The 14806-nt window shown below is 44.3% G+C and overlaps 1 protein-coding gene across 8 annotated transcripts in view; it reads left to right on the top strand.

Annotated features, from left to right (window-relative positions):
* The window catches only part of SIK3 (SIK family kinase 3), a 296083-nt gene that overhangs the window by 257585 nt on the left and 23692 nt on the right, over nt 1-14806 (top strand). For 6 of the 8 annotated variants that reach the window (XM_089915561.1, XM_089915560.1, XM_022559219.2 and 3 more), the window contains 8 exons: nt 6004-6122; nt 6666-6776; nt 7025-7168; nt 7601-7678; nt 7789-7898; nt 9267-9420; nt 9690-9845; nt 13058-13128. In XM_089915561.1, the coding sequence (XP_089771687.1) occupies nt 6004-6122; nt 6666-6776; nt 7025-7168; nt 7601-7678; nt 7789-7898; nt 9267-9420; nt 9690-9845; nt 13058-13128 (943 nt within the window). The remainder of the gene's footprint in view (nt 1-6003; nt 6123-6665; nt 6777-7024; nt 7169-7600; nt 7679-7788; nt 7899-9266; nt 9421-9689; nt 9846-13057; nt 13129-14806) is intronic. The other 2 variants (XM_089915559.1, XM_089915558.1) reach the window with 1 other exon arrangement.

Below are 14806 nucleotides of genomic sequence, written 5' to 3'. Positions count from 1 at the left end.
CAGCCAGAGTATATAAACCAGGCTTACTCTTCTGTAGTGCACTTCAGCCTCCCCGTCGTGTCCCCGCCTTCTCAGTTCACCTTAATGCAACTTGCCATTCCCCGTAACACTGTTTTCCAGCTGTTCATAGCCTTCTGACACTGAAGTTATCACCTAGCCCACTTTCTATGAACTTGGCTTATAGGTGACTCTATCGTGATAGAACCTGTGGTGACTACATGGCATTTGATCTTTTGGAAGAGGAGTGAAATTGATTTGATATGTTTTCATAAAGATACTCTAGCTACTACCTAATACAGCAACAATTAATTTAGGTATTATATGGCTTTGGCATAACACTGATCAGAATTTGTATCCTGGTTTTGCCTCTTATTATCTGGTCAAGTTTCTTAACTTACTTGATTGTTAATTTCCTTACTTGTGAAATATTTATAATACTAATAAGCATTAGTGTGTGAATTAAATGCTTAAATTAACTTAAAGGGTTAATTTATTTTAGTTAGCACTCTGCCTAGCTCTTTTACAGTGCTCGGTAAATGTTAGTAATTATTATTAAATAATATTTTTGAATGAATTGCTCTATTAATCTTTCATTCCCTCCTTCCGTGTGTTGTTTTCCACTCTTTTCTTTCTCTCACCCTCACTCTCTTAAGAGGCTAAGGATACATTATTAATACTTTCGGCCACATCCACAGGGTTTATGGAGAAGATTTATCTGCCAGGAGCTGTTTTGGTTTGTTGTACCATAACCTAGACGCTATGGCTAGGCCACATGCAGACGTCTCCTCACGTGGTAATCTGACTTACATATTATTCTGTGCAGCCTCAGAAAAGATCAGTGAGTAAGTACCCTCTGTGTGAATGAGACAAAGAACTCTAAAGCTGCAAGGGGAGGCCTTGGAAATCATCTGACCCAGGCTTTTGCCCCCAAACAGTGCCACATCTTAATCTTCTGTAAGGTGATAGCTGGCTGCTTTTTCTAGCTTGAAGCATGGAGAATGCCTATTCTGTTGTGGGCTCTTGGAATCAGATTATTAAAGTTGTTAGAAGGAATTGTAGCAGTCACCTAGTCCCGTGTTTCTTTCAACTGGCATTACTGAGAACCTGTTACATACCGTGTGCTATGCGGGCCCTGGGGACACAGAGTTCACTGAGACGTTCAAGGATCCCAAGTCTTCTTCACACCTAATACTGGGGGCCCTTCTAACGACATCTCATATGCCAGCCTCTGATTAGACATTTCTCGTGACAATAAGGATACTATTTCAGGTCAGATTGTTCCCTTTTCATAGTTACATGGTTTTTGGAGTTGGAGGAGACCAAAGAGTTCATCCTATTCAGTTGCTTCTGGACTTAATTTTCTTTCTTTTTTTTTTTTTTTATAAGGGGGGGGGTTCTTTATTTTTTTAATATATGTATTTATTTATTTATTTATGGCTGCATTGGTCTTTGTTGCTGCGCGCAGGCTTTCTCTAGTTGCGGCGAGCGGGGACTGCTCTTCATTGTGGTGCGTGGGCTTCTCATTGCGGTGGCTTCTCTTGTTGCAGAGCACGGGCTCTAGGTGTGCGGGCTTCAGTAGTTGTGGCATGCAGGCTCAGTGGTTGTGGTGCGCAGGCTCTAGAGCACAGGCTCAGTACTTGTGGTGCACGGGCTTAGTTGCTCCACGGCATGTGAGATCTTCCTGGACGAGGGCTCGAACCTGTGTCCCCTGCATTGGCAGGTGGATTCTTTTTTTTAATTTTATTTAATTTATTTTTTTATACAGCAAGTTCTTATTAGTCATCAGTTTTATACACATCAGTGTATACATGTCAATCCCAATCACCCAATTCATCATACCACCACCCCTGGCAGGCAGATTCTTAACCACTGTGCCATCAGGGAAGTCCCTGGACTTAATTTTTTAAATAAAACCTTACTAAGAATACTAATGTATAAAATAAATAAAATTAGTTGTGCTCCAGGTATGGCCCTGCCTACTTGACTGCCCCCCTCACTTCCCTAAGGGGCCCCTCCTTAGATCCCTAGGACCTTGATCAAGTACTTTGAATCAACTCTAATAATTAGAAAGATTTCTCCTAAATTGAACTTGTTACTTATAATTATTCCAAATTCAGGGCCGTGGAGCAGCAAAATATAAATGCACATTGTCTGCTGTATAAATATCTTTCAGATAACTTGAAGAACACCCAGTGTGCCCCTTCCTGCCTACACCTTCTCTTCTCCAAGATAAATCAGCCTCATGACCTTTACCCTGTCTTCGGGGGACATGTTTTCAAAGTTTTATTCAGGAAAGCTATTCTATTTATTTCTTCTATCTTGGAAACTAGAGACAGAGCTTCTGTTAACTATCTTGGGTGAATTTGAAGTTGGTTTTTAACTCCCCTTCATCCTTTATTATTTTCTCCTTCGGGCTGAATGCTTTCAGCCTCTTAGAGAAAGCTGTTTATTATCAAGGTCAAAAAAGAAAAAAAGGTGTTAAAGACCCCGCCTCAGATGGAATTACAACTTGAGATGGCAGTCTGAACTTAATTCCCGTTTCAGGACCCTGCCCATACGGCAGCCCTCTCTCCACAGAGTCATGCAAATGCTGTCAGCGCCGCGGGGCAGGGTCTGAGCTGGGCATCCTCTAGTCACTGGTGGTTCTGGTGGCATCAGGTTTCGCGGGGCCACAGCGATTTTCACTGCAGAGGCCACTTGGCGCTTGCGAACACGCAGAGCCGAGGGTTCCTGCACTGCCCCAAGTGCTTCAGTTCTGTTCAGTAGCAAAGGTCTGCCCTTTGAGAGGGAACAAGCGATGGGGACATTTTTGACATTAAAATAGAGTTCTCTTTGGCATTTGGGAAAGTTGATGATGTTTTGTACTCTTTGATCTGAGGCCCCATTTTCTTTCCAGTCATTTCAGTTGACTGTCCAGTGGTTAATTGTGTTATTAGGTTTGAAAGCATTTATTTCCTTTGTTTTCACCCTCTTTCCATGTTTTATGTAGAATGGTACTTTCCAGTCTAGTTTGAATATAATTTCCTGAGCTATATGTGACACTTAGGAAACATGAGTTGATAATAATACCCTGGCTTTCCACATTTTGTCATACTTTACCATCTGTGCAACATATGAAAAGTGTTAGATTTCTGCTCCTTTGGGCGCTGGATGTTATATAGGGCACACAGATAAGAGCTTGTATCCGTTAGGTGTTGCCACCGCAACAAGGCGTTCTCAGCCTGGGACCTGTAGACGCCTGCGGGATCTGTGACAGGCTCTGGGGGCTCCTTGAATAGACTAAAAATACACGCACATTTTTGTGTATAAATTCTTGTTCATATTTTTCTGGAGATTTTTCAAGGCATCTGAAACCAAATAATGGCTAAGGATGACTTAATAGAGGTTTCAAGATCCTGATATTGAACTAGATACACCTTCTAATCAGGACTTATTACAGTGGTGTTAATTTTTGTTGTTGTTGTTTTTAATAAAATGCCTTGAGAACTCTGTTTTAAAGTGAGCCTGTAACTAAACATCATTCTGCCTTGGTCATCTGATTCAGAACTAATGTGGCTACCGTTCATGCGCTAGATGCTATATGGAAACCAAAAGAAAACAGTAGAGTGCCATCTAGAGGGCCTAACAATAATTTCCCAGCTTTGGAATCAGGCCCAGGCGTTCTCCCTACACGGGAGTCTTCAGTTTTCGTAACTTTCTAAATCAAGAACACTTTTTTCCTCTCAAGTGATTGCAGACCGTAAAGATGTGTGGCAGCGATATTTATCATCTACATAGAGACTACAGTTGTGGCGTATAGCCTTGCTACTCTGGAGACATAATTTTCATAAAAGCTTAATGTTGTAGATGGCGTTTATTTTATAGGGATATAGGAACTACAGCCTTTGAGATCCACACTGCATTTGAATATACTTTTGATCATAAAGCAAGAACAAATTGATGATTCCTGTAATATCAGTTTGATATAGGGATATATTGCTTTGTTGTATTTTCGTTTAAAGTTAGAATAAATTAAAAATTAAGAGTAATTTGTCTTAATTACTCTTTGTATTCCTTTCACGATGGTGATATAGAATGGTGTTTGCCAAATGGTGCAGAAATTGTGGGGTTTCAGAGTTGAACTTACTCTGGAAAAACATACCAAATGATTTGTATCCGCGTGAAAATGTGCAAGAGCGTAGCTCTCAAGTCCTAGCTCGGCCCTTTAGGTTGCAATGGTTGGTTACGTTAATTGTTTCTTCTTTTATAAATGGGGCTGAAAACAGTATCTAACATAGGGTTGTTGTGAAGATTAAATGAAGTAGAGTTGGTAAGCACAGTGCCTTGTATATGAAAAGTCTTTTAACTTATTAAATTCTCTTTAATTTATTATTGTTATTGTTATTATCACTGGCCAGTTTTATTTTCAGGACAGCTGGAGTAAAACAGAAACAGACAATTTTGTATCTTATAGAGAATTTTATAGTTTTAAAAAGCATTTCCACAAATACAATCTTGTTTGACTAGAGTTTCAATAAACATACATATATTCACGTATTCAGCAGCTGTTTGTTCAGCTCCTGTTAGCTGTAATAATCACCTTTGGCATTGCAGGTTTGGTGCTGGAAACAGCAATAAGAAAGACGCGGACCTTACCTGGGCGGGGGGAGGAGTTAGACGATGAGCAGTAAACAAGGTGATTTCACAAAGAAGTCATTAGTGTGAAGAAAATCAGTGTGATGTAATAGAGAGCGACTGGAAGCCTACTTGAGGAGGATGAGGCGGCCAGGGAAGATCTTTCTCAGAAAGTGACATTTAAGCCCTTTCCCAAATGACAAGGAACCAGCCAAGTGAGGGTTCGGGAGCGGCCGCCCCGACTGAGGAAAACAGCGCGTGTAAATGCTGTTGGAGGGGGTGAGTGAAGCACGCACACAGTCTAGAAAGAAGGCCCGTGTGCTGGAGCTCAGGGAGGTCAAAGGACTTTGGACTTTGTTCTGTGGGTTCTGGGTGAGATAGGGTGTGGATCAGAGCACCAACCAAAGAGTCAGACTGTCTGGTTTGAAATCTGACCTATTATGTGGCCTTCGACAAGCTTCTTGACTTCCCTGCACCTAATTTTTACCATCTCCGAAATGAGAATGATAGTTCCTTCCTCCTAGGATTGCTGTGAGGATTGAATGAGATAAAAATAATTGTGTAAAGTGCTCAGAAGAGTATCTTAATACTGCTGCTTCTATCATCATCACCACCACCTTCATCCTCAAAACCCCCAATTTACAGACGAGAAAACTTAGAAATAAGAGGGTGGTTTTGAAATCAGAATATAGGCGTCTTGATTTCGAAACCGTCACTCTTTTTGCAATATATTCTGTAGCATGAGCTCCCCGAGAGAGATGTCTCTTGATCTGAATCTCTTCAGCTCAGAGCCCAGTTGTACGCACCCGCGCATGTTTAAACAACGCAGAGAAGATGATCACTAAGGCCAGCAGAGACCCAGCGTGTGGTAGGGAGGCATTTCTTTGCCTGTGCCTTTCTCCCCACACCTGGAACCATCAGAACATCTAATTCCTTGAGTTTTGATGAGCGCTTTGGACCCTAAGCTGAAAGCCTTACTATGCACATAGGAATGAATAGAGGAGGGAGGAACTATTTTGAGGACCTTGTAAGATAACTGAATCTCTTCAGAAGGACATTCAAAACTCTTCATTAATTGCCTTAAATGAGGTCGTACATAATATAAATAAATGAAATCCAGGGATTATCCCCAGATTGTTTCTGATCTGACTTTTAGTGAAGGTATTAAGTAACCAGACTACCAGACTTGAATTTCTCTCTCCTCCACCTCTTTCTGCCTTTGCCCAGTCTCTCCTGGAGTAAGCAAGGACATAGGTAAGCATCACAAAGCAAGAGAAACAAATTAGAAGTCAGGAGCTTGAAAAGCCGCCTGCTCACCTTGCCTCTAGTTCCTCAGCCCCAGCGGTGCTTCCCTCACCGACCTTGACGCAGGCTCTGTGTCTGTTGCAGAATGTGAGCACTTGATCCGCCACATGCTGGTGTTAGACCCCAACAAGCGCCTCTCCATGGAGCAGATCTGCAAGCACAAGTGGATGAAGCTAGGGGACGCTGATCCCAGCTTTGACAGGGTGAGCTGGGCACCACTCGCCCCAGGGAACTCCTCTTAGGGCTACTGCAGTCTCTTCTGCATGAGATTGTAATCAGGCCAGGACCTGAAAAGGCGGGCCTGGGTACAGACTTGTTGTGTAATCCTCAAGTAAGTGAAGACAGCAAGAAGGAATCTTAAACCAGCTGAGTTGTTGGAGAACAGTGATACCAGTTCCCTGCTGCTTGTCCCCAAACCAGAGTCCCTTCCCGGCTCTTGGGGCAGTCCAGCCTCCTCCCACGGGGTTGTTTCCCTCCTCTTAGCGTGCTCAGTCCAGTGGCTCCTGTAGCATTCCTTTATTTGAACCACTATAGCCATCCCGGGTACCCCAAGGAGCTCAGGAAAATAGTGGCCTTAACGATCTTATCTGCTCCTAGTTGAGTACCCAGGGCTTTCTTGCTCAGGCTTTGTCTGAGGCCAAAAATATCCCAAGCCAGGCAGCATGGAACAGCTTGTTCATTATATATGATATGCCATCTTGACATGGTTAATTGGGAGTTAGATAGCTTGCCTTTTTTTGTTACAGTTAATAGCTGAATGCCAGCAGCTGAAGGAAGAAAGACAGATGGACCCCCTAAATGAGGATGTCCTCTTAGCCATGGAGGACATGGGACTGGACAAAGAGCGGACACTACAGGTATCTGTAAATGAGTGGAGGACAAGGTGGGGTGTCGCTCTGCTCCCTCTGTCCTGCCTTTTTCCATTATTCCTCCTTCCTGGGAACCTGGATCTTTTTGTTTTCCTCCCGTTCTTCGTCCTCTGCCCCTGTCTCTGGGCCTTGGAAAGAAGGCGCTTTGGTCTTCTAATGTTACTATTAAAAGGGTTTTGGTCATTGACATGCCATATCACCCAGGCTTTTTGCTCTTTCCCCTTTTCTCTTGGTAGTCATTAAGATCAGATGCCTATGATCACTATAGTGCAATCTACAGCCTGCTGTGTGATCGGCATAAGAGACACAAAACTCTGCGTGTCGGACTACCTCCTAGCATGCCCCGAGCCATGGCCTTTCAAGCACCAGTCAACATCCAGGTGGGCAATAACTCCAGTGACCAGATTCAGGACAAGTAACATGGAGGGGGGTTGGTTAGCCATCGCTCACTAACTCTAGGTCACGAGAGTTCCTATTCTTCCGTACCTCTGTCCCCTCCCGGCTGTCATCTCTTGCTTTGTCAGAGGTCAAGCAAAGAACTGAACCTTTCTTTGACAGAGAGGATGGAAGAGTAGCCCAGTACTTGGGAGGGACAACAATAGTTGAATTTTTTTTTTTTTTTAAAGAAACAGCAAATCATTGAGGGAGACTGTCCTCTCTAAAGAAGGCTTCCTGGTAGCTTCTAAGGGCAGATGAACCAGAGACTCAGAGGTAGAAACATAGAGTTTAGCACTCAAGAATGCTTTGCAAGCCTATCATTATTTCCCTCTGGTACTGAAGGAACGTGTGTATGTGTGCGTACTGCTTTCCAGGCGGAGCAGGCTGGTACCACTATGAACATCAGCGTTCCCCAGGTGCAGCTCATCAACCCAGAGAATCAAATTGTGGAGGCAAGTAGCATCCTCTGATAGCTGTCAGCTGAAACTGCTTTCTTGCCCATAGCCTTGCTGCCTTTCCTTACTTCTTATTTCTAATTTGATTGTGTTTCTCTCCTCCTCAGCCGGATGGGACGGTGAACCTGGACAGTGATGAGGGTGAAGAGCCTTCCCCTGAAGCGCTGGTCCGCTATTTGTCGATGAGGAGGCACACAGTGGGCGTGGCCGACCCACGGTGAGTATCTGCCCGATTAACACCCGGGCAGAGAATTCCCACTGACTTTGAGTTCCTACCATGGCACATTTTCCCTACTTCACTGTATCTCCCAGATGAGATCTAATCCAGTGGCCAAGACATGTTTTTAACTCAGTTCAGGGTCCCTGGTAGATGAGACTGGATTTGACTAAAAGTCACAGAGCTGTCCCTCGTGGATGGTGGGCTGAAAGCCACCATCGTGGCAGGTAATCACAGTACTTTGGTGAAGAGCATAGCATGTCTTTTCCCACAAAGATTAAGGTCTTCTGATCTAAGCCACGTAAAGGTACCCCTGAAAATTCATCCGAGTTTGACAGCCTTTAGAGATGTTGTTTGCCATATATTCTAATGCAAGACTCATCTAAGAAGTGAGGACAAATAGTATGATATAATTTGTATATGTTAAAAATTAAGTAGACAAAAATCCAAAAACACGCCAAGTAAGTACCAGTTTCCCCAAGTGTTTCCCCATAACAGTCCTTCAGTGTGTCCCCTGCTGCCCTCACGCTGGGGAAGTGGACTGAAGACCAGCTCTCCTGGTTTTGTTCTGCACTTGGAGATTCTCACGACTGAAACAGCCACCCCTCTTCTCTGGCTATTTCTTGTACAGAGGAGGGAAGAAAAGGGTGTGGCCAGGGCTCTCTTGAGAGCTCAGCTAGGGGCAAAGCTAGGGTTCTTTTTTCTCTGAGTTCTCAATTTCCAGAAAAGCCTCCCCTGCCTGCTGGTTTGCTTGCTTCACGTTTCTCATTCTCAGCCTACGATCAAACAGGCAATAGGGGTACATTCTGGCTCCAGAGACCGCGTCAGCTGCAAAGGGGTGGAGTCCCGTGTCGCGCTGTTAGTGGAAAGAGCTCTTATTTTAAAGTGTGCGGTAAACCCCACCGTTGGGGCTCGACAGATCCACGCTTATCTGCCCATCAGCACTGACGGCACCGATTGCATTCTTTCCCTGGTGAATCAGTTGCCACTTCGGGCAGCCATTGTTTTAGTGGATGGCCTGTGTCCTCCTCCAGAAACTTGCCATTCACCTCCAGGCCTTGGAAACCTGAAGTGGACTGGGGCCAGCGTTCCCTCTTGGCTCAGAGCTGTTGGTTTTACATGAGTGGTCCGTGAAGAATGGCGATCCCCAGGCCCAGATAGTAAAATGGCAGAGCGCCAGGTTCCGCACGCTAGGCTCTACACACCTCCACTCGCTCTGGGATCATAGAGGGAAATACAAATTTAGGAGGAAAGTAGAAAAATAAAACAAAATAAATTGTGCTGAACTTAGCAGTTTCATCACTTTGGGGATATAGGTTGTGAGTGAGAATTGTAACTGAACTCCTGTGTCATCCTGTTTCCCATCAGCACGGAGGTTATGGAAGATCTACAGAAGCTGCTGCCTGGCTTTCCTGGAGTCAACCCACAGGCTCCGTTCCTGCAGGTGGCCCCTAACATGAACTTCATGCACAACCTGTTGCCCATGCAAAATCTGCAGCCAGCTGGGCAGCTGGAGTACAAGGTACCCGGAAATGGGAGAGGGCTGGCCCCTAAAGATGCACATCTGAGCTTCCTTTGAGAGACTTTAAGGGACTGTCCCCAGGATTTAAGGGTGTCCTTATAGGGAAGGATGATTTCTCTTGCAAAGCAGCTCGGGTGAGAGGGAAGATTTCTCTAGTCTACGTCATCATCGTAGGATCCCTTAGTTTCAGTAGATTAGAGTGCCGCTGTTTTCTCTCCTCCTTTCCCCCCACCTCACCAATCTGTCCCTTCCCATTCTACTCCTGACAGGAGCAGTCCCTGTTACAGCCGCCCACCCTGCAGCTGCTGAACGGAATGGGCCCCCTTGGCCGGAGGGCATCAGATGGAGGCGCCAACATCCAACTGCATGCCCAGCAGCTGCTGAAGCGGCCACGGGGACCCTCCCCTCTTGTCACCATGACACCAGTGAGTTGCAGCACGGAGCCCAACTTGCTTTCTCAGAGGCTTTGATAAAGAGGTTGTAGAACCCAGAGTCTCCTCCAACCTGAATGTCTGAATTTCTTCTTTCCCTCAATGTACGATGCTCAGTGTCATTCCCATTTTCTTCAGGCTGGTAGAATTTTCCAGAGTTAATTTTTGGTTAACTTCTTCACTTAACCAAATAATTTCCACACTGCAGCCTGCTTCTGGAGGCCTCATCCTCAGGGGGCTACTTATAGATACTTGCATAAAGGGCAGCTGCAGCCCTGCGCTTCGAGGGCGGGTGGGCAGGGGGGAGCATTAGCCTCAGACCTGGCCTTCCTGCAGGTAACGTTTCCCTGCCAGAGGGCAGCGGAAGCTAACAGTTTTCTCTGGACTTAATTGCTTTTTAGACTGGTTTCCAAAATTACATTCTCACCAACCCTTCCTCCTTTGATTAACACTACCTCACACTTTTGGTACAACCTGAATCACTTGATTATTTGGCTTTCACAAGCTCAAACCTGACAGCTGGTATCTTTCAATCCCAATTTTTTTATATATGATGGTCACATTCAAAGATTCTCTTCTTCCGCTGGGTTCTGTTTATTTCTGATTATTTTTCTGTCATAGGTAAATTCATTCATTCATTCCTTCATTCATTTATTCATTCATTTAGTCTCATGCCACCTTAAGATTGGGTGCTAATTATATCCATAGCCCTTACTGGGTGCTTTAGGGCAGTGCTTCTTAATGTATCTCTAGTTGAGGACCTTTTTTCCCCTTCAATCCATCCATCAGGGATAAATACCTTTGTAAAATAAAATGAAAGTGAATTATTAGAGAAGTAAAACTTTTTAAATATAAGAACTGCAAGGCTAAATTTTATTTGATTCAACAGAAAAAAATTACTCCGTTAAGTTGCTGTAAAGGTTTGTAAATCTCACTCTCTATTTCTTTACCCACCTTATTTTGGATTGGTAACGAAACAGTCTGTGGACTGGCACGGGTCCACGGGCCACACTTTCAGTAACACTGCTGTCGGGAAAAGGAAAGAATTTATATTCACGGTTCCTGGCCTCACTGAGCTTATAATATGGGACAGTAAGATCCACATATGTGAAGTTTTGGAATAACAGTAAAGGGCCATATGTGATTAAGTACCAGAGTGAAGACCATGGACTTGTAGGTGGCAGAGGCACTCAGAGAAGGGCAAGTTCAATGTAGGTTATGAAGGATCAGGGACAGCTTTATGGGAGCTGCGGTGACTTACTCTGTCCGTTGTAACTGTTTTTGCCAAGGTCGCTAACAAGCTTTTGTTGGTAAGTCCACTGGACATTTTTAATCTTTATCTTTTTGGACCTCCCAACTGTATTAGTCACTGCTGACCATTTTTCTCCTTGAAATATTGTCTTCTTTTACCCCATTCTCCTTGTTTTTTGTTTTGCACCTGCCTCCTTTTCAGGTTCCCTTTCTTCTTTTTTCTTGAAGTAGGTGAAACCCAGAGTTTTATCTGAGGCCCTGTTTCCATCTCATTTTACATGCTCTCTCTGAGTGATCTTGTCCACTTCTCTAATTTCAGTTACTCAGTGATTCTCCAGCCCAGAATGCTCTTCTGAGTTCTATACTTCTGTATACATGACTACCGACTGCACGAATTTAGTTGGTTGTTCAACAAGCACTTACCATTTTAATTCAACGTGTCCTCACATGAACTTATCCTGACGGTGTGAAACCTGTTTCTCCTGCTGGGTAACAGTGAATGGCACCGCCACTCTCCTGGTTAGACAAGCTAGGAATGTGGGTATTATCTTTACTTCTTCCCTCTCCCTTATTCCCCATGTCAAATCAGTTACCCAGGGCCTGTGAAGTAAGTATCTTACTTCTTTCCATCTCCACTGCCCTTTCTCTAACTCAAGCCACTGTCCTCCTTTGCTTGGATTAGCACAGTGGCCTCCTAACCGGCTTCCTTGTTCCGGCTTGTCTTCTAATCCTCATCACCACCCATTTTCATGCTGCAGCTAAAGCAAGCCAGCTTTCTAAAATATGAATCTTGTAACATCATGTCCCTGCTTAAAATCTTTAGTGATTCACCACTGCCTTTTCTCAAAATAAACTTCTTAATGTGGTATTCAAGGCCATTTATAACTGGCCACAGTGTTCCTCTCCTGCCTCGTCTGTAGCCACTTCCTGCCTAACCCTGTTCACTCCAGCCTTGTAGAACTGTAGTAAGGGATCTGGAAACCCTAGGAGCATACAGACAATGGAACTATTCCAAAAGTTTGTTTTGTTTTATAATTATTGTCCGTTAAAAAAATGCTCTTTTGTAATAACTGAGGTATGATTTTTGCTCTGGTGCCTGAGGCCTGGTGATTATGTGAGCCACAGGCTGTGAGTAGCTATCCAGGATATACAGCATTCCAGTCCACAAGCAGACGGGAAGAGTCACAGTAATGCATGCATTGTGGCGGTCCTCATTTCACTTACATGTTTTGGTGCGTAACGGCGATTTTAAAGCATTGAATTGTAATTACACAACTTTATGTTATGTACTAAAGTGTGCTTTTAAAAAACCAGTATGCTTGTCTGGAGTAAAGGATATCTAAAGTCTGGAAATAACATTAATATGAAACAACAGGTCAGTTCCTGGACATTCCAGGTAAACAAGCTTCTCCTACATTTTCAGGTCCTCAGACACCCGCAGGCCTTCTCTTTTCTCTTGGCCTGGAAACCTCAGACGCTTGCGACCCCTTCCCCTCTTTGCTGGGCTAACTCCTGCTCATCCTTCAGGTCTCAGGTTTGGGGCCGTGTCCTCCAGAATACCTTCCTCAATTCCCAAGCGCCCATGACTGGGTCCTGCTGTTTTGTACTTGTCCGTTTGCCTATCTCTATCCTCCACTAGACTGTAAAACAAGGGCAAGAACTTTATTAATTCACATTTTGTCCTGGAACATAGTGGGCATTCAGCTATTTGTTGGATGAATAAATGAACGAAGGAAGATGAATCAGAGGAAGAAATTGAAATTAAAATCAACCGAGCGAGGTAAAAATGGAACAATGGAAAGGTATATGAAAGTTCTGTATAACCCAGGGATCCTAGAAAAGCTTTGCAGATTAAAAAAAAGTGACAGAGAGGCCTGCCCCAAGCCCAGTGTCTAGAATAAGAGCTACTGCAGAAGAAGCGCCACCTTGAGCTTTTCCTTCCTGTCTCTCTTCAGGCAGTGCCAGCAGTTACCCCTGTGGACGAGGAGAGCTCGGATGGGGAGCCAGATCAGGAAGCTGTGCAGAGGTAATGTGGCATCTGGCAGTGCTTGCAGAACGTCCTTGGGCAGGCTCCGCCTGCAACCAACGAAAGGTCACCTCTGCCCAAGGAGGTGGTACAGTGCAGCTTCAACATTTGTGTGGTCTCTTTGCTCAAGCCAGATGGCATGTTCCTCCCCACATGGAAGTAACAGAAGACTACCCAGAAAATTTCATTTCTGTAAGCACCATTGGAAGTCCCCTAAGTGACAGCAATAACCATAAGAACTTTTTCTCTCCTCCCTCCTTCTTTCCTTGCCCCCTGCCTTCATATTGCAACTCTGATAGTATTCACAAGGCACAAAGCCTGCTCCCACCTGCCAAGAACTGTTACTGAAAAGGAATTGGAGATTTGGGATGACAGTGATCCTAGCTAGTCTGGCCATGGACCGCTGGCATGGACTCTTCCTTTCCAGGAGAATGAATACCTCTTGTACTGTTTGCTGTGTGTTTCTTCCATCCCCTTGTATCAACAAAGAGATGTTGAAAAAAGAATATGGGATTCGGGCCAGGGACAGATGCAAATATCCATTGTTTGCAGAGATGCCTAATTCACAGAAAACGGCAGTGACCATCAGGCATGTGTACTGTTCATTTGGCCTCAGTTCCATTAGCCATGGTCCTCAGCTCCGTGCACGCCCCCTTGTGAGAGCTGACTTTCTTATTTTCCGGGGAGGGGGGTTTGACCAGAATCCAGCATGTATTTTCCCAGAAATACAGGTGTTCTTCAAGATTATATGTTTTTTCCCTTGAGGGAAGCTGAAATAAAATGGTTTTCATGGGCTCTTGGGGGAACCTCGGGTGTTTTTATCAAATGGATATTAAACCACTAATGGCTTACCCTCTGGCAAGTCTGCATACCGCTAATTACTCTCTAGTCTGTTAACTGTTTTTAGCTGGAATGGGCAAAGTAGTTAAGAATGAAACAAGACCACTTTATAAGACCCGGACGGTTGCTGGCCAGTATTCTTTCTCTACCCCCAGTAGCTTTGTGTGAGAGCTGCTGTTCAAAAAGAGTCTGGTCCCATGTGGGAAGAACAGTGAAGAACAGGGGTGTTGGCTGGTGGGCCAGCTCCTTCTACAGCATAGCCGATAGAGGAATCGTGTTGACTTTGTTTTTCTCTTGATGCTGTGGTTTCTATAGTTTGCCAATCACAGGGTGTGTAAAGTTGTACGTGGGTGCTGCTGGTGTCATGAAGAGAAATTAGGAAACTTACTGCCTTCCTACTTTAATTAGACAGCAGTATTTCATTTTATCTTCTTTGTCTTGCACTTTACTTCCTTCAGCTCCTTCTTTCTTCCTTAGACCAACATTTAAAGGGTAAAGTGCCCATCCGTTTTGAGGTAATGGAAGGAATAATGCTGCTTTTATTCATGCCCAATAAGAGCATCAGCGGTGGAGGGAGTCATCAGTCAGACCAAGGGGGACTGATACCTTATTAATGGTATTAGTGGTGGATCTGAAAGATCTTCAGAAGAAAAGTCATCAGCTTGTCCACTCTTCAGCTTTTGAAACTTCTGTTTTCTTGCCTTGCCTTTTTTCCCCCTAAAAAACAATTCTAAACATTTCATGTGGTTTCATTTCTTCATCCTTTAGAGAATGTTGGTTCCCTGGGGACAACATCAGTTTTTCTTCTCTGATGATGGAGTTACAGTCATGGGGCATG

Source organism: Delphinapterus leucas, chromosome 7 (genome assembly GCF_059928025.1).
Source record: "Delphinapterus leucas isolate spDelLeu-1000000601 "Yukka" chromosome 7, BTC_Dleu_Yukka2, whole genome shotgun sequence".
NCBI classification, from domain to species: domain Eukaryota; kingdom Metazoa; phylum Chordata; class Mammalia; order Artiodactyla; family Monodontidae; genus Delphinapterus; species Delphinapterus leucas.
The sequence above is the reverse complement of the archived record's forward strand: the minus strand, read 5'-3'. Positions and strand labels throughout refer to the sequence as shown.